At 38.6% G+C, this 25,008-nt stretch overlaps 1 protein-coding gene across 2 annotated transcripts in view; it reads left to right on the top strand.

Annotated features, from left to right (window-relative positions):
* The window catches only part of CHST9 (carbohydrate sulfotransferase 9), a 291,848-nt gene that overhangs the window by 141,127 nt on the left and 125,713 nt on the right, over positions 1 to 25,008 (top strand). Inside the window, exon 4 of one of the 2 annotated variants that reach the window (XM_025365226.1) lies at positions 15,134 to 15,175. In XM_025365226.1, the coding sequence (XP_025221011.1) occupies positions 15,134 to 15,175 (42 nt within the window). Of the gene's footprint in view, positions 1 to 15,133; positions 15,180 to 25,008 lie in introns of both variants that reach the window. The other variant, XM_025365225.1, reaches the window with a different exon arrangement.

Below are 25,008 nucleotides of genomic sequence, written 5' to 3'. Positions count from 1 at the left end.
TATTTACTTGTTGGTGTGTTTTTTGTTGTTGCTGTTGTTTTTTACTCTCTTGCTTTCTTCTAGATCAGTAGTATCCAATAAAAATGCAATGTAAGCCATATATATAAATTACATTTTGAGTAGCTGCATTTCAAAAAGTAAAATGTAATAGGAGAAATTAATTTAATGATACATTATTTAAGCCAGGATATTGAAAGTATTATTGCAGCATGCTATCAATAGAAGAAATTATTCATTAGATGCTAGAAATGATAGATATGCTGAACACGTGTATTATAATAGAAAATAGTAGATTACATGATGCAATCATTGAAGAGAAAGGTAGTCTATGAAAACAATAAAGTTGCGGTTAATAAAAAAAACACTTTACTTCAGATTTTAAAGTAACATTTTAATTAATTAAAATAAAATTTCAATTTCTGAACTGTTCTAGTCACATAGCAAGTTCTCAACAGCCGTGTGTGGCCAGCAGCTACCATAGTGGACACTGCAGAGCTGAACCCCTCACTGGAAGTTCTTTTTGTTTTTTGAGACTGAGTCTAGCTTTATTGCCCAGAATGGAGCGCGATCTTGGCTCACTGCAACCTCCGACTCCTGGGTTCAAGCGATTCTCCTGCTTCAGCCTCCCAAGCAGCTGGGATTACAGGTGCATGCCACCACACCCAGCTAATTTTTGTATTTTTAGTAGAGACAGAGTTTCACCATGTTGGCCAGGCTGGTCTCAAACTCCTGACTTCAAGTCATCCGCCCACCTCAGCCTCCCAAAGTGCTGGGATTACAGGCGTGAGCCACCACGCCTGGACAGAAAGTTATCTTCTTTCTTTAACCCAGTGCAAATGTACAAAATATTTTTTAAAGTAAGATATGAATTCATTTTTAAAATTTAATTTTTCTAGTGCTTATCTAAAACACAAGAATAAATAATTTTTGTCATTTAATAAGAAAGAATAAAAAGAGAGATAATCAATTTTTTAAATATAACCCCATAGCAGAAGTCTTTAACAGCTTCCCAACATATGTGTGTTAGGTCCTGGTTTCACATTAAAGTGCCAGTAATGCCCTATTCTTGGCGTCTTAATTATAGTTGTACTGTTTGAATTTCAGTGAACTTCTCAAGAAGCATTTAGTATATATACTTGGCAGCAATGCTTTCTTATCTGAATGGCTTGAGAATTGGCAGGAGTCAAAGACCTTGAGAGCTTGTAAAAATTTAAAAAAAAAAAAAAAAGTAATTAAATGACCTGAAAGATGGATTTAATCATCTCTTGTTTTTAAATAACATATCATTATTATTATTATTAGTGGCAAAAATAAGCCAACAGGTGCCTCCGATCAGCTTGCATTGTTTGTCTTTTTTGTTTTGTTTTTGAGACAGGGTCTCACGCTGCACTCAGTTGCTCAGGCTGGACTCCAGTGGCACAATCACAGCTCACTGCAGCTTAGATGTCTTGGGCTCAAGTAATCCTCTTGCCTCAGCCTCCTGAGTAGCAAGGATACACAGGCGTGCATCACCACACCCAGCTATTTTTTTTTTATTATTATTTTTTTAGTAGAGACGAGGTCTCACTATGTTGCCCAGGATGGTCTTGAACTCCTGGGTTCCAGCAATCCTCCTGCCTCAGCCTCCCAAAGTGCTGAGATTACAGGCGTGAGCCACCATGCCCAGGCATTTGTTTGTCTTTTCAGAGACCACTGAGTTGTATCCAGTATGAACACAATAGGATCTAGTTCAGTGTAAGCTGGGCATCATACCTTTTCCACTAGTAAATTATCAAATTCATTATTATTACTCATGAGAAAATGTCAAAGGAAGATCTCTTTTCTGGGTGAACAGTAACAGGTTTGGATATGAAGATGGCAGATATGAGGGACCACTCAGTTCATATTGCTGAAAAAAATGTAAACGCCAAGGCTAAGATGTGAGCAATTGAGATTTTTAAAAACCATTTGACTTCAGAATTTGTATAAGCAATATACTACGTGACACAATAATCAATAAATACTCATTGATGAAGGATCTCTCTAAACGACAGAAAACAAATGTGCCCAATAAGCATATAGATGTTTTTCACAGCAGTGGCGTAAGAAGACTTGAAGACAAAATTTAGTTCAGAGCGTTTTCAACCAACAAAAATATAGCCGCTGTTTAGCAACTCCCCACTTCCCCCTTCCTGCAGCCCCTGATAAGTTCTAGGGATCCACTGGACAGCATCGTACCTACAGTTCACGATACTGTATCATACATGTAAAGTCTGTTTAAAGGGCAGTTCTCATGTTGTGTTCTTACCATAAAATAAAATTTAAAAAAATAATAGTCTCTTTCTATCTAGCAGGAGCGATTGGCTCATTGCAGGTATAAGCACACCAAAAAGGTAACCAAAATGTCAAAAATCATGTTGTGGCCCAGTTCTTGGTCCCAGGCACTTAGAGATTTAGAATATACGGGTCTTAGGCAGACAGGAAGTTTTCATGTTGCTTGGTTTTGCCTGAAGTAGGGAGAAATATGATCTTAAGGAATGAAGCTTTTCAGCTTTTCAGTATGTTTGAAAATTATCTTAACAAAATGTTGGAAAACAGAAACAAAACAAAACACAGCACCTGTGCCTCTGTATTTCCTTCTATAGAAACCCTGTAATGTAATTCTAGGTTACATTATTTAACTCTAGGTTACATTGTATTCCTAGAGGTCTAGTTGGATTGCCACATCAGTTTGTGTCTTCTGGACAGTTTAGACAAGCAAGAGATATTAGTTTCTTTTTTAAATGGTCCATCCTTTCTTTCCTGAAACTGGAGATAGAAAGGTGGAAGTCCAGTTATCCTCAGCCTTGAGACTTACCTATGAAGCAGGATTCTTGCTTCTTCCATGTCCCATGGGAAGAGCTGATGCACTTTGCTCTCTTTTTTAAAATTTTTATTTATTTATTTATTTATTGTATTATTATTATACTTTAAGTTCAAGGGTACATGTGCACAATGTGCAGGTTTGTTACATATGTATACATGTGCCATGTTGGTGTGCTGCACCCATTAACTCATTATTTACATTAGGTATATCTCCTAATGCTATCCCTCCCCCCTCCCCCCTCCTCACAATAGGCCTCGGTGTGTGATGTTCCCCTTCCTGTGTCCAAGTGTTCTCATTGTTCAATTCCCACCTATGAGTGAGAACATGCAGTATTTGGTTTTCTGTTCTTCCAATAGTTTGCTGAGAATGATGCTTTCCAGCTGCATCCATGTCCCTACAAAGGACACGAACTCATCCTTTTCTATGGCTGCATAGTATTCCGTGGTATATATGACCTTGCTCTCTTTTCACCAACCTGAGTCATCCAGTGTCTGTATTTGTTCTGCATTCAAAATATCATATGTACCATTACACTCGGAAAATGGATGTGTACTTTTGAATTTGGCACATGAATATAGATATAGATATATATAGCGTTTTAAATATTTTTATTTCCAAATTTATTGAGGTATAATTGACAAAATTATATACAGTTAAGGTGTAGAATTTGATGTTTTGATATATGCATACATTGTTAAATAATCACCATTATCACACTAATTAACATCTGTCACCTCACATAATTACTTTTCCCATATGTGTGTGTGTTGTGAACACTTATGATCTACCCTCAGGAAATTTTAAATTTTACAACACAGTATTGTCAACTACAGTCACCATGCTCTACATTGTACCTCTAGAACACAGGAAGGGGAACATCACACACTGGGGCCTATTGTGGGGAGGGGGGAGGAGGGAGGAATAGCATTGGGAGATATACTCAATGTAAATAACGAGTTAATGGGTGCAGCACACCAACATGGCACATGTATGCATATGTGACAAACCTGCACGTTGTGCACATGCACCCTAGAACTTAAAGTATGATAATAATACAAAAATAAATAAATAAATATAATTATGAACTCATAATTATGAGTTCAACAATTTTAGATTCTATATATAATTGAGATTATATAGAATTTGTCTTTCTGCCTCTGGCTTATTTTGCTGAGCATAATGTCCTCCAAGTCCATCCACGTCATCACAAATGGCAGGATTTTCTTCTTTTTTTGAGGCTATATAATATTCTATTATGTGTGCATTATATGTAATGCATTATATATTATATGTGCACATATATAATACATATACATATATAAAATGTATATATGTGCACACGTAAACACTGGAATACACACACACCCCCCTCACATCTTCTTTATCCATTTATCTGTTGGTAGACATTTAGGTTGTTTCCATATCCTGGCTATTTTGAATAATGCTGCAATTATATAAGAAACGCATACAACCTAATAGCAAAAAAACCAAGCAAAAACCATGATTTAAAAATGGACAAAGACCCTGAAGAGGCATTGCTCAAAAGAATGCATACAAATGGCCAATAGGTATATGAAAACGTATTCAACATCACTAATCATCAGGGAAATGCAAATCAAAACCACAATGGCATATTAGCTCACACTTATCAGAATAGCTATCATCAAAAAGAGAAAAGATCACAAGTGTTGGCAAGGATGGGGAGAAAAGGGAATCCTAATACACTGTTGGTGATCATGTAAATTAGTACATCCATTGTAGAAAACCATATGGAAATTCCTTAAAAAATTAAAAATGAGCTACTTTATCATCCAGCAATCCCATTTCTGGGTATATATAGCCAAAAGACTTGAATTCAGCATCTCAAAGAGATATATTAAACTGTTTTCTCTAACTTTAAATAACCTGCTTCAGTAGGCCTATATTTTTCTATTTTAAGAAGCAAAGCTTTCAACTTTTTCAACTTTCAACTTTTTTAATTAAGAAAGAACACACACATTCATCAGTCTATGGTAATTATCCCATCAGAAGAGATAAAATTAAATTCTGGGGAGTTGTACATGGGTATCACATTAGCCAGAATGGGAAAGGAAGACTTCTCTGAGGAGGAGGCATTTGAGCTAAATCCTGAGTGATATGAAGGAACCAGCCTTGAGCAGATCTGAGAGAAGAGTGCAAAGGCCCTGAGGCAGGGCAAGCTTGGTGGGTTGAGGAAGAAGAAAGTTGGTGTGGCTGGAGCATGGTGAGCAAGGGTGAACGTGTGGCAGCATGCAGCTTACATGGGGCCTTATAGACTGTGGGAAAGGGTTTGGGTTTTATGATAATTGCATTGAGAAAAAAATAAACACTGGAGAATTTTAAGCCAGGTAATGAGGTTTTTTTAAGCTCTCTGATACAGGTGGGATTTTAGAAAAAAAGTAGAGCTAGGGAGCCCATTTAAGAAAGCTGTTAAAGTAAACCAGGAGAAAAATGAAGTGGCCGAGACCAAGGTGGTTTCAGTAGAAATAATGAGATGCTGTCAGATTTAGGAAGGATTTTAGAAGTAAAACTGACAGCACATGCTGATAGAGTGGATGTGGAAGGATGCGAAAACAGAGATAAAGGAGGACTCCAGATTTAAGGTGAGAACAAGCTGGTGAATAATACTATTAGCTGAGATATGGCAGACACGAGAGGATCCATTTGGGGGGCTGAGGATAAAAGGAGATTTCTATTTTATTTATCTTAAATTTGAAATGACTGTTACCTACCAAAGCAATGATGTTTCTTGGATATCTACAGTAATTATCTAGGTTAGAAACAGGGAAGCAGCAGTGGGGATGGGGAAGTGGGTGGATTTGAGAAATGTTTGAAGAAGGAATGAACAGGACCTAGTTATCGATGACATGTAAGCAATGGAGGACTGCAAGAGGAATTCCAAGGCCCCTGATTTGAGTGACTGAGAGGTGGCACAGGAACCGGAGCATGTTTGGAAGGGAAGAGGAGGACTTCATATTTAGATAGGCTCTGTTTTGGTGCTCATGGAAAACCGGAGGCCATGTGCTCTGGGCACATTCTTATTTGAGCTCAGGTAAGAAATACAGTTCAGAAATTTAGGAGTCACCAGTGTTAACATAGTTGTCATTAGAGCCAACAAAATGAATGCGATTACCCAGAAAAGGCCCATAGCACAAAAAAACAAAAAGAGACTTTATTTCAGATCAAAAGAAAAAGCTTGATGTGTGTCTTGCTGGTGAGCAAAGTAATCTTGAAAATGAGAGAAAGAGAAGGGAGGCAATGGCGCAAACATCCTTCCAAATCAGAGGCATTATTTTATCAGAAGTAGCTCCTCTTCAGCCAGGACCTGCAACAAGGAAATATTGGACATAAGTGCAAGTCTCACATCCAAAGAGCAAAACCTGTAACCACAGAGCAGGATGATAAAGAACTCAGACATGGAGACTTTGATCTCGAACTGTGTGTGTGAAAAGGGTGGGGTAAAGGACGGATCACTGTATATCCAGATGATTATTTGGGTTGGGTGACTGTCTTCCAGACAGTTGAGGACAGCAGATGATAAACTGGAAGTAATAGGTACAAACCACGGTGACAGGGACTGATAGCAAGTGTGCTGGGCTATTCAAAGAAACCTCGTTCTGACTCCAAGATTAGTGAATACCCACTGCCCAACAGCTGCCTTTGTGGAATAATAGAAGGTCTGTGTCTGGGAGGAATTCTGGAGATTACATGCTGCTAATTTTTAATTTCACAAATGAATTGAATAAAGCCCTGGGACATTAATTTGTTAAAAGTCAGACACCTGCTTTCAGGTAACGTGTGCAATGATAATGGAGGCATTCCTGTGGTACTCTGATACTGTTTATGGAGCTATTTTCAAAGGATATGAAACCAATTTTAAATATGCCTTTGGTATGTTGCAAAGCTGTAGCTACTCCTGGCGGAAGTCAGGTGTAAAGGGTACAGGCTCTCGTTTCCAACTACCCAAACTAGAATCCCTGCTTGGTCCCTTATGAGTCCTATGACCTTCACCTTTCTCATCTTATATGTAAAATGGAGATAATAATCTTTTTATCTCGTAGAGTTTTAATAAGGATTAAATGAGATAGTATCTGCCAAGCCCTTGCCTACTGTCTACCTGGTGGTATGCTCTCAATGCATTTTAGCAATTTTTTGTTGCTTTTGGTAATTACTTAATATCACTTGGCTGTGTCTTTTAGCAGCTCAGCTGAAAATATCAATAACAAACCCCCAGGTGTGTTGTTCTGGCACAGAGTGTGCATAAAACAAATATTTATTGAGCAAGTGACAAAAGAAGGAAGAAAAGAAGGAAGAAAGGGAAGGAGGGAGGCTGTACTGTTCAAAGATCTTTCTTCATTATCTGGCCCACATTCTGAAATGTGGAAATGCATCGGGTATTTTTATTAGTAGTATTACCCTTTTTCTGATCTATGAAATATGCAGTCAGCACTTGCGTCAGAGTAGAGGAAAGATCAAGAAGGAAGGTGTATGTCTGTGTGTTTTGAGCCCAGAGACACTGTCAGGGGTTTGCTACTGTTTCTAGTGCTAAACTCCATCCCTGGACCTCTAAGGCTGCACATGCAGGGTGTTTCTGTGTGCTAGTCACAGGCTACAGCGCACAGAGACAAAGAGCCTTCCCTTAAGGAGCTTGCATGTGCTAGAGACAAGTGGCACAAAAGGATTTATAGAGCAACAGAAGCTTCGATAGATCGTATGGTGTAAAGGTTAGAAACACAAACTCCATGGCCAGAGCACCAAGGTTTGGATCCAGCACTTGGCAAATCTGTGACCTAGACAAGTTATGGACCTGCCTGAGCCACATTTTCTCCTCTAAAGTAGGGACAGTGATGACGCATGCCTGGTGAGGTTAAGAGCAGATGAGTTCAAGTATATACAAAGGGCTTGGCCTGGCATGCTGCTCGTGCCTGTGCTGTTGCCTTCCTCCCAGTGAGCGATGCCTGCTGTAGTTCAGAGGACGGCCACTCTGAGAGGAGAAACCATCTTAGATCTTGAAGGAGCTATATGAATTTTTCAAACAGAAGGATGAGAGCTGTTTCAGGCTTGGGATTGGAAGTGGCCTATTCAGGGGACTTTCAGAATTGGTAGAGGAGAATTCTGAGTTACACAGGGAAGCAGTGATTGTATTTAATGCAGTTATAGTGGATCCTGTAACAGTGAAAGGAAAAGCAAGGTTTTTAGAGAGGAGTTTAGCATAGGAAAAACAATTTGTAAAACAATTCATTGGATAAATTAAGATGGAAATGGAAGCTAAAGCCAGGGATACCAGCTTGGAGAGAGTTGTAATAGTCTAGACTTTGATGTGCTAAGGGCCTTGGCCAGAATGCTGCAGTGTTTAAAAGCTAAAAGGAATGATTATGAGATATAGAAAGAAAGGATCAAAGGGTGGCTGGAAGCAAGTGTTGAGGAGAGGAGATGGTGGGGGGAGATGTCAAAGCTGCATGCCTGAATGGCAGGAAGAAGTGTCCATATAATAGACACTTGTGCAAGTTCAGAGGGGTGGGTGGTTTGGGGAAAAGGATTACAAGTCCATTCAAGTCCAGCTGCAGTTGATGCAACAATGGGACACTGATGCGGAAGCTAGAATTTGAAGAAGCAGAATTGAAGTTCAGGAGAGGTCAAAGCAAAGATTGTATAAACATTTGGAACTGAATCAAGTACAGGTGAGAGTGAAATAATTGAGAGAGAGAATAGTTTGGCAAGATTAAGGCAGACTACCATGCCAGCCAGTAAGCTCACCATACTTGGGGAACTATTGTGAGAATTACATGAGGTAACACATATGAGAACACTTATAGGATGGGGGTGGGGTGGACTACTAAATACAGTGTAAACAGGAAAAACTTGATGATTGCATGATAATGAAGAGATTGTTTGTTTGCTTGTTTGTTTTTGCCCGATTTCCTGGAATCTCAAGGCTGAAGTGGACATTAAAGCATTGTATAGGTGAAGGTGAGGGAATGAGGGCTCAGAGAAGCTGAATGGATGGGTTTCCCATGAGATCGCTGAAGAATCAGGCCTGTGCTCAGGCCCTCCACCCCTTTTCAGTGCTATTCTCACTTTAGAGGCTGCCTCTTGAGCCAGTCCTGTCTCTCAGACGCTCCCCGAATAGGATTCGATTTGCACTCTATTTTATACAAAGCGTGCTCTAAAGTGCTGGATTCTCCAGCACAGGGGGCCTGGCACACGGACAAGCACACCCGGCAGCCAGCAGTGCACAGGAAGCTGCCTCCGCACAGGTGCGGCTTTATGCAGGGCGTCCTGAAAAGAAGCACTTATTTCAGACACTGACCTTGCATCTCCCCGTCTTTTAAATTTGTGTTTCCTTTTAGTTAATTAACTAATTTTACAATCTTTAAATCATGAAATAAGCCATGTACTCTTTACTTGTTTACTCATGTTAATCAAATAATTAATCCATGACTTGTAATCTCCTTCCAAAAAGATACTCAAATTTTATAAAAAGAAAGTTTTTAATCTCAACCACAATACAGCCACATCATGGCAATAATTAATTTTATAACCAGATCAGTTAAAAACTAAACAGCTATTTTTGAACGTCCGTAAAAGTGATGTGCCATGTACAAACATTTTGAACAATTTAACATAATTTTATTGAAGGGATAGCCATTTGAGAGCTTGACCTTTTTATGAATTCCTAGTGAAGTCATAGAAATCTGAGTACCTTTTAAATTTTTTTCTTGAAGGAAATAACTTGGAAGTGCCAAGGAAAGAAACGGAGAAAGCATTTAACATAAACTGAAATCACTAATACTTAATGGGAAAACATAATATTCTATTCTGAGACATTTTAAAACAGCTACTACAAAATCATCCTTTCTAGGGGACTAGGAAGTTCTTCAAAACCGGTGCTTAAATCGTATTACCTAAAGAAGGACTGGATGGAAATAGAACCTGTAAAGGCCAAAGATCAGAAAAAGGGGTATGATGAGATTCAAGTAACAATCAGCCCTTTATGTATGTTGGTTTCTGCATCCATGGATACCACCAAACATGGATTTAAAATATTTGGGGGAAAAAACATGGTTGCATCTGTACTCAATAACTGCAGACTCTTTTCTTGTCATTATTTTGTAAACAATAGAGTATCACAACTATGTACATAGCGTCTACATTGTATTAGGTATTATATATACTCCAGAGATGATTTGAAGTATATTGCAGAGTGTGCATAGGTGATGTGCACATATTGTATATCAAGGACTTGAGCATTCACAGGTTTTGGTGTTTGCAGGGTGCCCCAGAACCAATCCATCACAGATACCAAGGGACAACTGTACTTCATTGGAATTGCTATTTTTGGTCACAAATTTCCGTAAGCTTTATCCCACCCTTGGTTCCCCATGGGACCACTGAGTCTTGGGTTCTTCTGTGTTGTTATTGTTGGCTGAAGAGACCCGATGCCCTTTCAAGATTTCTTCAATTTTAGAGTTAGAAAAACCAGTTCTACCAGCAAAATTTGTATGCTAAACCTCTTTTGTTTTGAACCAGTGAGGTACGAAGTCAAGAAATACATGGATTGACTCAAGGAAAACAGAATCACAGTGCTCTTCTTTTGCAAGAATAGTCTTTTTTCTAAGTCTATTTCATCACTTTGTGGTTTCTTCTATCTTCTTTCGCTCTGTTCTCCTGCTGACTAGGAGAACTGTCTTGAGCCCCCTTTCTGGTCTGCAGCAGCACACCCAGCCCACCACAGTCATCTCTGTCCCAAGACATAATGTGAGGCAGCAAAAGAATTCTAGACTCGGCGGCCAAATTCAGGCATCAAATTCTAGTTCCACCACTAGTTTTGCAATCTTGGGTAGGACACCTAAACTTATTCTCTTCCTCCTTGTCCTTCCATTTTAAACTTTTTAATAATTTTATCAAAGTAACACATTTTATCAAATGCATACATAGGTAAAGTGTAAAATACAATAGAAGTTACTTTTACTGGCCTCTTAAGTGATTTGCCTGATTAAGCAACTCTCTCCATTCCCTCAATATATCCTACCGACTGATGCTGACAGCCAGCTCAGGACCGGATGCCCTCTAGCCCTCCAGTAAACTCCTGATCCCTCCTGTGAAGATGTATGTGGACTGAGAGTCAGTGGTGTTTGTCCCCAGATCTGCTGTGCCAGTTTTACTCATTCATATAATTATTCAATTATAATTATGTAACTAGTGATATATGGGTGTGTAAAAGAGAATTGTTATTTCTATTAAAATGTTTTGTAAAGACTCGATAAAGTTGAGTTACTAAAAATGAAAGGCTATAGGTCAGGTGCAGTGGCTCACACCTGTAATCCCAGCACTTTGGGAGGCCGAGGCGGGAGGATCACAAGGTCAAGAGTTCAAGACTAGCCTGACCAACATGGTGAAAATCCATCTCTACTAAAAATACAAAAATTAACTGGACATGGTGGCACAAGCCTGTAATCCCAGATACTCAGGAGGCTGAGGCAGGAGAATCGCTTGAACCCGAGAGGCGGAGGTTGCAGTGGGCAGAGGTTGCAGTGAGCCGAGATCATGCTACTGCACTCCTGCCTGGGCGACAGAGCAAGACTCTGCCTCAAAAAAATACAAAATAAAATAAAATAAAGGCTATAGAATTATATGTGAGCAAGATAGTGGTAAAATATGGGGTAAAAACTTAAATCTAAAAGGATTCTGCTTTGTGCCTTTTTCAATCTAATGAAGCAGAAACTGAGAAATATAGATGATGATTATGGGTGTAGTTTATGTAAGAAAATGCAGAACTGGAAATATGTGGCTATATTCTGTATGTGGAAATCCTGGCAGTATTTCCAGGGGATTCTTATGATACTAAATTAGATAAGGTTCATATAACACACTTAGCAGCATGCCTGATACTTAATAAGCATTCAATCCATGTTAGCTGTTATTGTGGTTATTATTCATTTAATAATTGCGCATCCAGGCAATTTTAAAAGAAAAGATAAAACAAAAGGCAAGGTGAGACCAAATCAATACTTCAAAAGAAAATATTGGGATAAACTTTTAAACCCAGCGACCAAAGGACCTAAACTTCACTGTGATGATTTTTTTCTTTGCATCCAAATATCCGTGTGTAAAATTAAAAGGATATTGATGATCAAATATCTACAACGTTTAGCTGGAAAAACAAATCCTGGTTCATTATTGAAAATAAGGCCTTGGCATTCCAAATGTACCCCTATTTCAATTTTAACAACAAACTGCCACATAGCCTTAGGAAGCTCTCTAACCTTTTCCTATCCTTGTATTCTCAGTTAGATAAGGATGATGACAAACAACTAAATTAATTTATCACATGGCCAGAAGAATTATTTTGAATTCTTTGAGAAAAGTACACTATGGTTGTATTTGTGTTCTCTCACTTGAGTGTGAGCTCTGCCTGGCTCAGTGCTGTGTGAGGCTCTAACCCTCAGGATCAGTGAAATGCTAATTTTTTAAAAAATTAAATTTTCATCAAGGCTCTAGACCTATTCACTTATTACGATGTTTGTGCCAAGTTTCAACAGGTAAAACATGCTTCACCACAAAAAACAACAATGATGAGAATAAGTTATGGGATGAAAGGGAAAGATCCTATTTTATTCGATTATATGTACAACTAAATTAAGTTTTAATTCTTTTTCAATCTTGTAAAGGCAATATAAGAACAGATATACTGGATGTGAGGTTTAAACTCATTAATTTTAGTGGCTCTGGCCAAACCCAATTAATTTCTGTTTGTGAAGCAATCCCCATTGTTGGGGTTTCAAGTTATTTTCACAGTTGACCGTGGAAGAATATGCATAGCTATTCAGTACATGATCTTGTAGCTAGTCAGTCAGTCTGTATTGATTGTGTGGACTGAGCCCAACATCCTACATATTTATTACATACAAATATAGAGAAAAATAACAATGATTTAAAAGATATAGTTAAAGCCTTTAAAGAGCTATATACTCTATTACTATTACTGAGAGGTGGGAGAGGATACTTTTCCTTAGGAGACAATTCAAAAGATAAAAAATAAATTGTATTTATTTCCCTGTCATTTAATCGATCCTTAAAGAAATAGCTCTTTCAAAAATTTAGGTTAATTCAATATATATGCATAAGACTAAACTAGGCTCAGAGAAGTTAAAAAGAGGAACCAGACTGGATCATCCCAGTGTTCAATGAATTTGCTATAGTCGGGGAGAAAGGCATTCATCTAACTAGTATACTTCCATCCATGATGTGTGGAGGGACAAATTAGATCAGGGAAGAATTGCCAGTACCTGAGTGCACTCTCATCGTAATGCCCTAATATCAGGTTTCCAGACACCCTTAAGAAATTGCCAGATTTGCACAACCTTCATATTGGAGCCATCATGGAGATGGAGGAAAGAGCCTGTCATGTCCACAGTTTTTAAGGAAATGACTTGATTGTTATAAGTCAGATAGCTTAAAAACAATGTCTGATGAGAACAATCTCTCATATAATCAATAAGCAACTGACCAGAATATTGCAGGATATAAAGAAGCAGACATACGTGACTTTTTGAATAACCAGTTTTTCCATACCAATTTAACTTTCTTCCTTGATTCAGTGACAGCCTACATAAATAATGATAATATGCTAGGTAAAATCAATTTTGTATGGAGGAAGATTTTGAGTTCTAGTCTAAACAATATTCTTATCACCAAGCCATGACAGTGTGACCTTACCTTAATCATGCTACCATTACCTGGGTGAACGGGTAAATATAGAGTTGCAATTACCATAAAGTGGGTGGGAGCAATGCATTACATATCCAGGTCCAGCTCCTGGGGATCAGTTATACTTAAGGACCTGTAACTTACTGATGAGCTATATGACTCATAAATACCCGCCTCCAAAATGCAAATATTACTAACTCAAGTAGAATGGACAGTGTAAACTGGTATTTTTTTGGCACACGTGAAATTTGCTAAAAAATAATTTAAAAGACAAGTGCCAATAAGATTTTTATTTCAATTAGGGTTAGCAAAGCAACATTATAAATGAATCACACTGAGACTAGGTGATTTAAGTGGGGCAGGCTAGCAGGACGGACGATTAATCCTACCATTTCTTAAGCCACACCATCCTTTAGTACTTAGTCACGTTTTAGTCAACATATTTTGAAAGATTTTTTTTAAAAGGCATGCAGAGAGCAAAACATTACATACATATTTATAAAATATAGAATAGAATATATATTAATATATAATATATAAGTAAATGTATTATATAATATATATTTGATTATATATTATATAAAATATATGGTATGACATAAGTATATATGTTATAATATGTTGTATTATATATAATATATATTATATATATACATATATGTAAAATGTCTTTTAAGGAAAGAAATGGAACCATGTAACCCAAAAAGCCAAAAACTAAGTAGTCATATAATTACAATTCTTACTGCTCTGTAAGATTGTTCTCAGAAGGAGCTGAGGCTCTTCTCTCCCCATAGGTGACTGAGCAAGAAGAAATACACTATGTTACAATAGGCCAACTTCATGTGGCAGAAAGAGGCCCTTTGTAATCACCATGAAAAAATCACTGGTTCAAGGAAAACCTTAAGATTTTCTTTCTTACAGCTGTTTACTACAGAATAAACTATCATTAGTTCTGGATAATTTAAATATCCATGGGGTTGCTTGCCTCAGAGCCCTCTTCTTTTGTCCTAGCTTTCCGTTCATTTACTCTTCCACGCTTCCCAAACTAAGGCATCCAATAGTAGGCCACTAATACTCAACGCCAGGAGGTGCACACGACATCTCTATCTCAGTTCCACCCGAACACATCGAGCCCAAGTACTCAATTTTACACAATGATTTTATTAATAAGTGAAAATATTATTGTATGTTAGCACATTGATCTGTGATGGGGTGGAATGCTGAGAATCAAAGGAAATTGTCTTCCTTGTGATGGTCATTTTCCAATGCTCCCCAGCCCCCAGTCCCTAGCTCCATTTCCCTGCCACAGAGAGCACAGGCTTAAAGCCCAGACTTTTCCATAGCAAATTTTCATGGTAATGCCAGGTTTCCTAATAAGTGACACCAAGCTTAATCAGGCCAGAAACACAGAGGATTTTATTTCATGACCCTCTCCCTTCCCATGATTTTCCTTGTTACAAATAAAATATTAGAGACTTTGAGGCATCTTTGTGTAGAAAGTTTTATAAATGTCTTTGGATGTGATGGTAATATATGAATTTCTTTCCTCTTCTTTTTCAGGATGGGGACCAATGAAGTACTTGCAGCCTGTACCCAGAATCAGTGAGTAACTTCCTCATAGTGTTTGAGTCTTGGGTAGTTATAGGTAAGCAGAGCAACAACTAGAATATCTGAAAACCTCAGAGTGTTGCTTTTAAGCACCTGTTCTGGTGATGATAGCCATCCCTAGAAAGCACAGCCTAGGCGGCATCGTTGGAGGCATAAAGTCTTGGAGGGTGGGGAGAAAAGCAAGCGAACCATGACCCTTGTCCTCAAGGGATTTACAAAGGAAACTAAAGGCTCTGAAGACTGATTTCAGTTATACATAGGTTGGAGTTTACCTTATTTGAAAAAGTTTACATATTTTTCTATTTTTCTTTTAAAAGTATTTAACACTTTCCTGGCAAATTGCACTATTTTTTTAAATGTCTTCCTCTATGAATAGAGTAAAACCTCATTAGTTCAGATATTGCCAATACACAATTCTTGACAATTTGATCTAGACTAAGCTGAAATTTAGCTTTGAATTGTCTGCAAGGAATGGATTTGCTAAGTGAAATGGAATATTTGTAACCCATGTAAAAAGAATACATTGTTTTCATGACCTTAGCATACAGTGGTCTTTAGGCAAAAAGATTCAGCTGTAAAATGAGGATTATTAAGGTCATGAAGTAGATGTCCCCTTAGACTTTATTAGCAGGTAATAGTATTGAAAGTAATAAAACAATGTTGCTTTCAATAAATTCTGACTTCCATGATTCAGGCTAGATCTTCCTCTCCTCCTTTCCATACTAATTATTTTAATCTAATGAGGTTTACTATTGTGTAATATGTGGATGAAAGCATTTAGTAATAGAAGATTATCAATTCCTGTTATCTTAAAAATTTATATAAATTCTAATTTTGGGATGCATGTCTGTAATGTTGATCACCTAGATGACAGTAGTGTGTTTACAAGAAAAATAATGTATTATTCCATTTTCTGTTTCATGATCTCATATGGCAGGTAAATTTTTTTTTTCATTTAAACCTCAGCATTTTTGCAAAGCAAGCAAGTCAGATTCCTGGGGCAATAGCAAAGATTTGAGGTGAGGGAAAAAAACAAAATCAGACCATGCCCTCCTAGGGGTATGTTGAAACATTGGAGCAGTAACTGAATCACCATGCATCTATTTATTCCTTTATTCATTCAACAAACACTTAGCCAGGGGCCATGCTTATTTCATCAAGGGATATAGAGATAAATAAAATTCCCTTTTTGTCTTTATTATACTGGTAGCCCATAAGTTGAGACAGAGATGGAGACAAATGATTTTCTCATACGATAAGCAATGAGTTATCCCAAAAAACAAAGTACTTTGGGAATGCACAGAATACACCGTTAAATGTAACAGGAAGAGTTGGGGAAATATTCAGTAACAGTTATCATACTTGAACTGATTCTTAAAGAATGAATAGAATTTCTACAAGAAGAGAAAGGGAAGGACAGCATTTCATGCGGTACAAGCAAAAGCATGGAGACATCAAAGCACATGTACTGCCCGAGTAAAACCACATATCCTTAGAGTTAGTTGTATAGAGCTGAGGGAATGTGGGAGTAGTGTATGGTCTATACATAAAAGTATATTACCAAAAAAAGATACCCTTTAAGTGGTCAAAAACAACAATTGGAGTTTAGAGAGAGAAAGATTTGAGTCAGTTGCATAGAGAGTTGAAATGTGAAGAAATTAAAATAAATAAGATCATTCAAGGGCACAGGAGAGAACTTTTAGGAACACAGAATAGAATCAACTTCTTCCTGAGACAGGAGAAAAGGAAGAGCAGGGAAAAAAAACTAAGATAAGTTTAAAGATGGATATAAAGAAATTTGAGGGAGTTTATGCCTGAAAGCTTCCATTTTCTTGCCACTATACTGTGAATAAGCATGGGATGCAGAATAGGAGAACACAAGTTCGAAACTCAATTCAGCCACCCACGAACAACGCGACATGGGTAGGTCACGTAACCCCTCTAAAACTTCCATTTTACCATCTGTGAAATGGAGATAATAATAACATGCAATCCATAGGTCAGAGAACTTCATAACACATGCGGAGGCACTTTATAAATTATCATGCACTTGGCCAGAACACATGCTGGGTGACCTCACTGAGCTCTTGTTTATAAAACAGGGACAAGCTGGGCATGGGTACATGTGCCTGCCCTCCCAGCTACTCAGGAGGCTGAAGTAGGGGGATTGCTTGAGGCCAAGAGTTCAAGATTGTAGTGTGTGATGATTATTGTACCTGTAAACAGCCACTGCAGTCCACTCCGTGCAACACAGTGAGACCCTATCTCTAAAAAATCAAATAAAATAAGGATAACAGCACATAGCTTACACGGGTTACTAAGAGCATTAAAGATAAGGTATCCACCATGTGTGCTCTGTAGAAGGGAACCACTGGGTTACTGTCTTCTGTGAGTAAGAGCTTGTCTCTGGGGAAAGAGGAAAAAATCTGCAATGGGGAAACAAAACAAGAAAGAGACATGGAAAAATATTTTTGAACAGAATTAAAAGCCTATCCTGAAAACATGAGTTTGCAGGTACAGCCACACCTATGTACTCTGGAGCAATCAAAATGAATGAGTTGATGGGCTGGAGCTGGGGTAGATCAAAGCAGGTATACTAGGGGCTGAGAGCAAGTACCATCCAGGGGACAATTGGAAACGCTGGCCAATGCAGATCTCAGAAGTTTAGAGGCCCTGTTCTCTGGCCTCAGCATTTTGACAGAATGGCACCTTTCTATTCAGAGTCCTCAGCCTGTGATCCTATGACTTGTAGTTGTCAAGTAAGTGAGTGGCTTATGCAAAGAACTGAGCCGCCAGATGTCCCCAAGGTTATACGCTGTCACCATCAGCTAACCTCCATCCCTGATGCTACTGATTAGATTTAGGACAGTGGCCAGCCAGACCCCTGCCTGACCCTCCTACCTTCTCACCTCCCACCCTTGTCTCACATCCCAACTGCAGCCTATTCCCAGCCTCCCCTTCCACTTGAACTTTCATTCTTCCCTAGCACATAAGGTAGTAAAAAAGCTGTCCACCTCCTCTGAAATAGAAAGGTAAAGTTTCAGTCAACTACTAATAAAAAGGAGCCAGACTGCAAGCTACCTGCCCCTCACACCTTTAGCACCAAGTCTAAACCTCATTCCAGAATTGGCTGGTTGCAACAGGCAAGATTGCACTTCCTCCCATACTTGGAAGTGAGTTATCTCACCATCCACTAGGAAAATGTTCAGTGTCCTCTTAAAATGTTTAGTGAGCCTTGGGGACCCCAAGAGAGAGCTGCCAAGATCTATCTTGATAGTTAACTAAACTTACCTCTGAGAGAGATTTGAATTGTTAGAGCTTTCATCCTCAATTTGCCAAATGGCAGTAATAAAGGAAATATAGGCTATATCTTGCACATTATTGACTCCTATTTTAATTAATGTAAGACACATTCCTCATTTGGGAGCATGGTTGATTCACTCAGCCAATGGTTATTCATTAAGTATACCAAATGCAAGGTGCTAGCTCCTAGTCAAGATCTTTGGAGATAATGAATATAAACATCTCTCATGAATAATATTTGAAACATCCAGAAAAACCCATCCAATTAGACAAAATTCCAGGCTCCTGTGAAAAGGCAACTCCAAAGACTCATTAGGGGTTGAGAAACCCAGAGCATTCTCTTCTCTCTTCTCAGCCTTGGCTTCCAAAGCCCACTCTTCTGTGACTACCAACATGAATCACATGAAATCCACCTCCAAGCACCTTGCCTCCTGTCCATTTCTTTCAGTCCACTGTGGTAACCTGCTAATGTGGAGATTGCCCCATGAAACATTAACACCCCCAACCCCACAAGTGGGCCTTCCCTTCACAGCATGAACCACACTAAAGTGCAGCCCTGCCTTTCCCAGGGTGGGAAGCACCAAGTAATGTGTCTGCTAATATGGTTTCAGACAGGGTACTCTCTCCCATTCCACAAATGCACATCAGTCCTTTCTCCAAGGTGCTTTAATCTCCTAGTGTCATGCCAGCCAGCCCCCACCACACCCCCGCCCAGTGCCCTCTACAACTCCCATTGTTTTTTTCTGCCTGGTTTGTATGTGGTCTTCATTCTAGACCTGCTCAAGAAAGCAACTTATCTCTCATTAAACACAAATGCAAAGACAAACATCTTTTCATTTTATTTCTTTGACCCTAATTACATCCTCCTTCTATTTCCTCCTGTAATCAACATGCCTCCCATTTCTGGGTTCTTTGTGTATGTTCTTTTTTACTCTGTTTCTATCCTTTATATATCTCACAGATTTTAGTAACACTTGGAATATAGTCTTTTAGTTTATTTCTTAGAAGAACACAAGACTCACATCCATGCAGTGGCAAAGCCAACATTAGGGTGAGGTGTGCAGTGGCATGTCATTAACATGTTTTTCTCTCTTTTTTTTTTTTTTTTGCCATGTAGTGAAACAGTGTTCAATTTGGACCAGTTCTGTGAGTCCTTGACAGCAAGAATATAGCCCAGACTAGCATCTCCGATTTGGAGATCTTGATAAATTTCAAAGCAGAATCTAAAACTTCACTCTTCTGATTCTGACTCCTGTATGTCCCTAGGCCTCCACTTACAGGGACTGAAAGAAAATACTTTTCCTCTATTTTGTAAGTGGAGAGTAATTCAGAATCATTTCTTATGGTCATTGAACTGAGAAATGTTCCTTGGAATTTCATGAAGAATATCTTGAGGCAGGGTTTATGTACCAGCAAAAGGATACACATATTCAAGGGTAATACCTTTTTACATATTGATAGCATACTCTCTCCCAGAGTAGAGGGCTGCTTTTGTGCCAAACTGCAGTGCCGTGTGATTTTAAAGCTAGAGTCAATCCTCACAGGCTACTGTGGGTCCACAAACCGGCACTTGGTGCTCTAGAGCTTTGCATTTGGTAAGCATGTTCTCCTGGGCACGGGTCCTGAAATGGGCTATTGTTTACCTGTACTCGGTGTCTTTGTCCTCATTTGGCAAAGGGAGGGAGGTACATCATATTCACAAGCGCTGCAGATTGCAGAGATACAGTTCCCAAACATACGTCAAGACTCCAGCCCCGCACAGGGCATGACTCAGGGTATTTTCTGGGGCACATATTGCTAGGCCCTCTGCACTCAGTTTCTCCGGGGAATGAGACAGATTGAGAAGAAGGTGCTACGGTGTTAGAATCAAGGGTGGGGTTGTCATGAAGGATAGAGGGTAAAGAGGGTTGGTACTCATCTCGTAAGTGTCTGCATCTGGCAGGCCCACTCTCCTGCTCTCTTGCTTGCCTGGGGGCATGTTTCCCACTGTCAGCCTGAACATTCTTTTCTGTAAATCCAGGATTACCAAAGTTGGTAGGAAAGGATAGTTAGGGACTTTTCTGCAGCCTTCCTAAGCTTTTGTGAGAATTAAGCCTTACAAATCTTACAAGGATTGATGAACATGATGATATTTTTTAAAATTCAGTATAAATCTTCAGATTTGTAGCCTAACAATCTCAGCTGAAAAGGCCTTATCCTGCTGGGGAAAGAAAAAGTACTGTTTGCCAGCCTTACCTACTGTCAGACCAAGCCTCAATTTTCCAACAGTTTGTACATTCTGCACACACTGGGGCTGTCCTTCTCACATGTATAAAAATAAACTGTGAAGTTGTTGGGTTTTTTTTTTCTTTTGTAAGGGGAAAGGCTGTATATGATTATTCTTGTATGAAAATAATTAGCAAAGAAAAAGTGGCACCCTGCAGTTAATTTAGCTATTCTCTTAAATATTTTCCTGGTACCTGAATTACATGAACATAATATTTTAATAAGCTGGTCTGCAAGTATTTTTCTCCTTTTCATTGAGGTTCGGAGTAATCTAAAGGGTCAAGGTTTTCAATCTTTTTCTCTTGCGTTAAAATGATCTGTCATTTCCATCGTGACAACACCCAAAAGTCAATTTTTGGGGCCTTGTTAAAGTGCCCCATAGAATAATTCAGTGGTGATGGAGATGGAGCTCTTCTCAAAGTGTAACTACTCCCCTTGCTGGCATAGTGTGGCAATGACATTCATCTCTGAAAATTTAATCTTGATTCTGGACAAGGCTTTTTGGTTTCGGTTTTTGTGATTCTTCATGTTTTTGAACTTCACAATAAATTGAGGCTTAATCTAAGGAAACTGATACTTGATAAAGTAAGTTGTTAAATTTATAAAATATCAGAATTCTAAAAATGTTTCACAATGCCTACAAAGTAGGGAAATATTCCAAATAATGTTCAGTAATGCAATTTTAAACAAAATAACAGAATCTCTTAATTTTAAAATTGATGTATAATTTACAATAAAATGCACAAATCTTAAGTATCCTCTCAATCCAATAAGTTTTGAGAATTGTATACACCTGTATACCAGCCACCCAAAATAAGGTATTGAATCTCACACCCTAAATAGTTTTCTCTTTGCCCTTTCCAGTCAATTCCAATTCAAAACCTTATCACCTACCTCCCTACCCTTCTGCCTAATCCCTACTTCCCAGGAAACCACTTCCTATGTATTTCACCATAGTTTAGTTTGGCCTGTTCTTGGACTTAATATAAATGGAATCACACAGCATGTACTTTGCAAAGGCCCCTTTCACATGTTATATTTTTGAGATTGTTGCATATATCAGTCGTTCCTTCCTTTTTTATTGATGTGTGATATTCCACTGTATGACTACATTACAAATTCCTTATCCATTGTTTTGTTTTTGACATTTTGATCGTTTCTAGTTTGGGGCTATTATGAATAGGACTGCTGTGGACATTTTTGTCCTGTTTGTGTTTATGTTTGTGAATATGATCTGTTTGTGAATATGATGTTCTTTGACTTATGACAGGGTTATGGCCCAAGAAGCCCATTATAAGTCAAAAATAACATATGTTGAAAATGCATTTAATACCCCGATAAACTCATAATAATGTCAAAAAAATCGTAAGTTGACCATTGTTAAGTCCAGATGCTCCTTGACCTACAATGGAGTTATGTCCCAATAAACTCATGGTAAAGTCAAAAATCCTAAGTCGAACCATCATAAATCAAGGACTGCATATATATGTTTTTATTCCTATTGAATAAATACCAAGGAGTGAAATTGCTAGACCATAGGTAAATGTCAGTTGGGAGTTTGTAAGAAACTCCCAACCAGCAATGTTGAAAGTTCCACCTTCTCCTCATCTTCATCAACCGTGAGTGCGAAATGGTGTCACTTGTGGATTTAATATGCGTATCTCTGGTGGCAAGTGATGTTGATTATCTTTTTATGTACTTGTGCCTGTTTGTATATTTTCTTTTTACAAAATCCCTGTTCAAGTTTTTTTCTCATTTTTGTTGGATTGTTTGTCATTGATTCTAGGAGTTTTTCATATATTCTGGCTGGCAGTCCTTTGTCAGACACATGTATTAAGAATATATTCCCAGTTTGTGTATTTGCCTATTTACTTTATTAAAAGTGCTTTTTGATGAGCAAAAAAATTTAATTTTCATAAAGAAAAATAAATTATTTTTCTCTATATGGCAAATAATTTTTAGTATCTTGTCTAAAAAATTTTACCCCAAGTTCACCTCAAGTTTGTGAAGGTATTCTGCTATAACTCAAAAAGTGGCGATAGCAACTTATAAAATTGGGAATAATATTAAGGAGAGTTTGCAGGTAGACAAAGAGGCATGTTTACAATGACTGAAACACATGGATGTCGCTACACTTTCATAAATTTGTGATTAACCATTAATTTTCCAATGTCTCCTTGGTTTATTCTCTTTTTTCTGAGAAATACAAAGTAGAAATAGAAATTTGAGTGTTCTGAAAATTGTCAGGCTTGAAGTACTAAAAAAAACTCAATGTGAGATTTGAATGTCCCATTTATGATAATGACTTTAGATAATGATCTTTATATCACAAGTGATTTTATAGCATTATTCACTGTCTTTCAGCAAGGACTTCAGTTCCACAGAGGCAGAACATACTATTTCTGTTCTTTATCCTCACCTTTGCAGCGAGAGGATGATGGTAAATTATCAAACTCTCCTAATAATATTATGTATTGCATGCAGTGATTTAGTACTGTAAATCAGTATTTAAATAAAGTCTTTAATATCATACATGCATACTATATCTATCATCATACATATATACATACACACACTCTATAGAGAGATTGATGTAGGTATAGCTGTGTAAAACACCTTCATCACCTTTATTAAGATAATGTTCTAACACACCTAGAGCTTAGGAAAGCTCTGACACTATTTCCTTTGATTAGTGTTTGTTGACCCATATTGTGCTAGGCACTGGATATACAGTGGTGAGCAAGCGACCAGGTACCTGACCTCTGGGAGCTTACCGTCTGAGGGGAGAGTTAATCAAGTAAACAAAGATACAGTTTTTGATTTTGTTAGATTCTCTGCAGGGAAGCAACAGAGTGCTGTAAAGACAGGAACAGGGGCCTGCCTGTGCAGGTGGCATCTAGTCACAGACTTGGATCAAGAGGGACCCAGCCACATAACCAGTGGAGAAGAGCACTCTGTGCAGGAAAAGCAGAAAAGGTGAAATCCTTAGGCCGGTAAGAGCCATGTGGTATAGGCCACGGTAACAGGAGAGGAGAGAAACGGGTAGAGGTAGGAGAGAGGCGGTGGTGAGCATGCTGGTCATGCTCAGGGGTGATAGCAATGCAGACTACTCTGCCTTTCAGCAGCTTATAAGCCAAGCCACACTCCTTACAAAAGAAGCATAAAGTGTTTATGGCCACAATAAGCCAGAATTAATACTTTTGTTTAGAGTGCCCAAAAAGCAACTTACATTTATAAGTGGTGGCTGATAGCCCATGGCCGGATTGAGCGGGTCAGAATTCTCCAGACAGGAGGTCTATAGAAGGGTGAGACAGAAAGGGGGATGCTCACCAAGTAGGTTTGAATGTAGGATCCACATCAGGTACATGTGCACGCATATATTGAAGAAATTTGTAGAGGGCCACGTGTCACATGATTAGGCGGAAGCAAAGTCTTGAAATAATGTCCAGGACTTAGACTGAGACCTTGCGAGGGACCCAAATCTCACATACACCATCAATCTGAGGCAGGTAATATGGACTGTAGAGAAATAAGAAGCAGAGAATTCTACTAAAAAAGGGTTTTAAAGAATTCATAGAAATGATGCAGAGTGATAAAGGAAAAGAAGTTCTGAAATCATGTGTGGAATCCTCTACCCTTTGGTCAGTCTAGTCTATTGGAGTATAGGAGCCCCTACATAACCCTCTCTGTGACTTTTGAATTTTTCAAGCCATTATTTCCTGCTATTAGGAAGTATGTACACATACGCTACCACGCATCCCTCCACAGAGTCGCCAGGAGGGACAGGGGTGGTTGTGACTGGAAGCTCCCAACAAGGCTGCAGACAGGCAAATGGATGATCTGGGTGCAGAGTTCAAAGTCACTGTCCCCTCCTTGATTCCACGCCCTACACTGGCCAGGCAGCATTTGCCTTCCTCTTCTCAGGTCCATTCCCCTCACACTCTCCCAAGGATGCCCAGTGCCTGCATACTTGCATGCGTGCGCGCACACACACACACACACACACACACACACACACTCAACTCCCTCTCTAGTGATCGTTTAATCTTGGGAAAATAAAAAGTATGTTTCTTTACACTGAAAAACTGGAGAAATATGCCAGGATATCTAATCATGGGGCATGAAATTCTAGGTCGTTGAGCTTGCAGCACAGCCAGAAGGCACCAGCTACAAGAATATCTTAGCAGGAAACTCTAGGAATTTTAATACTTTCTTTTTTGAGCTTTGGGATCACATTGGATATCTACAAATGACAATAA

The sequence above is a fragment of the Theropithecus gelada genome, chromosome 18 (genome assembly GCF_003255815.1).
Source record: "Theropithecus gelada isolate Dixy chromosome 18, Tgel_1.0, whole genome shotgun sequence".
Classification (NCBI taxonomy): domain Eukaryota; kingdom Metazoa; phylum Chordata; class Mammalia; order Primates; family Cercopithecidae; genus Theropithecus; species Theropithecus gelada.
Note: the sequence above shows the minus strand (reverse complement) of the source record. Positions and strands in the feature narration are given on the sequence as shown.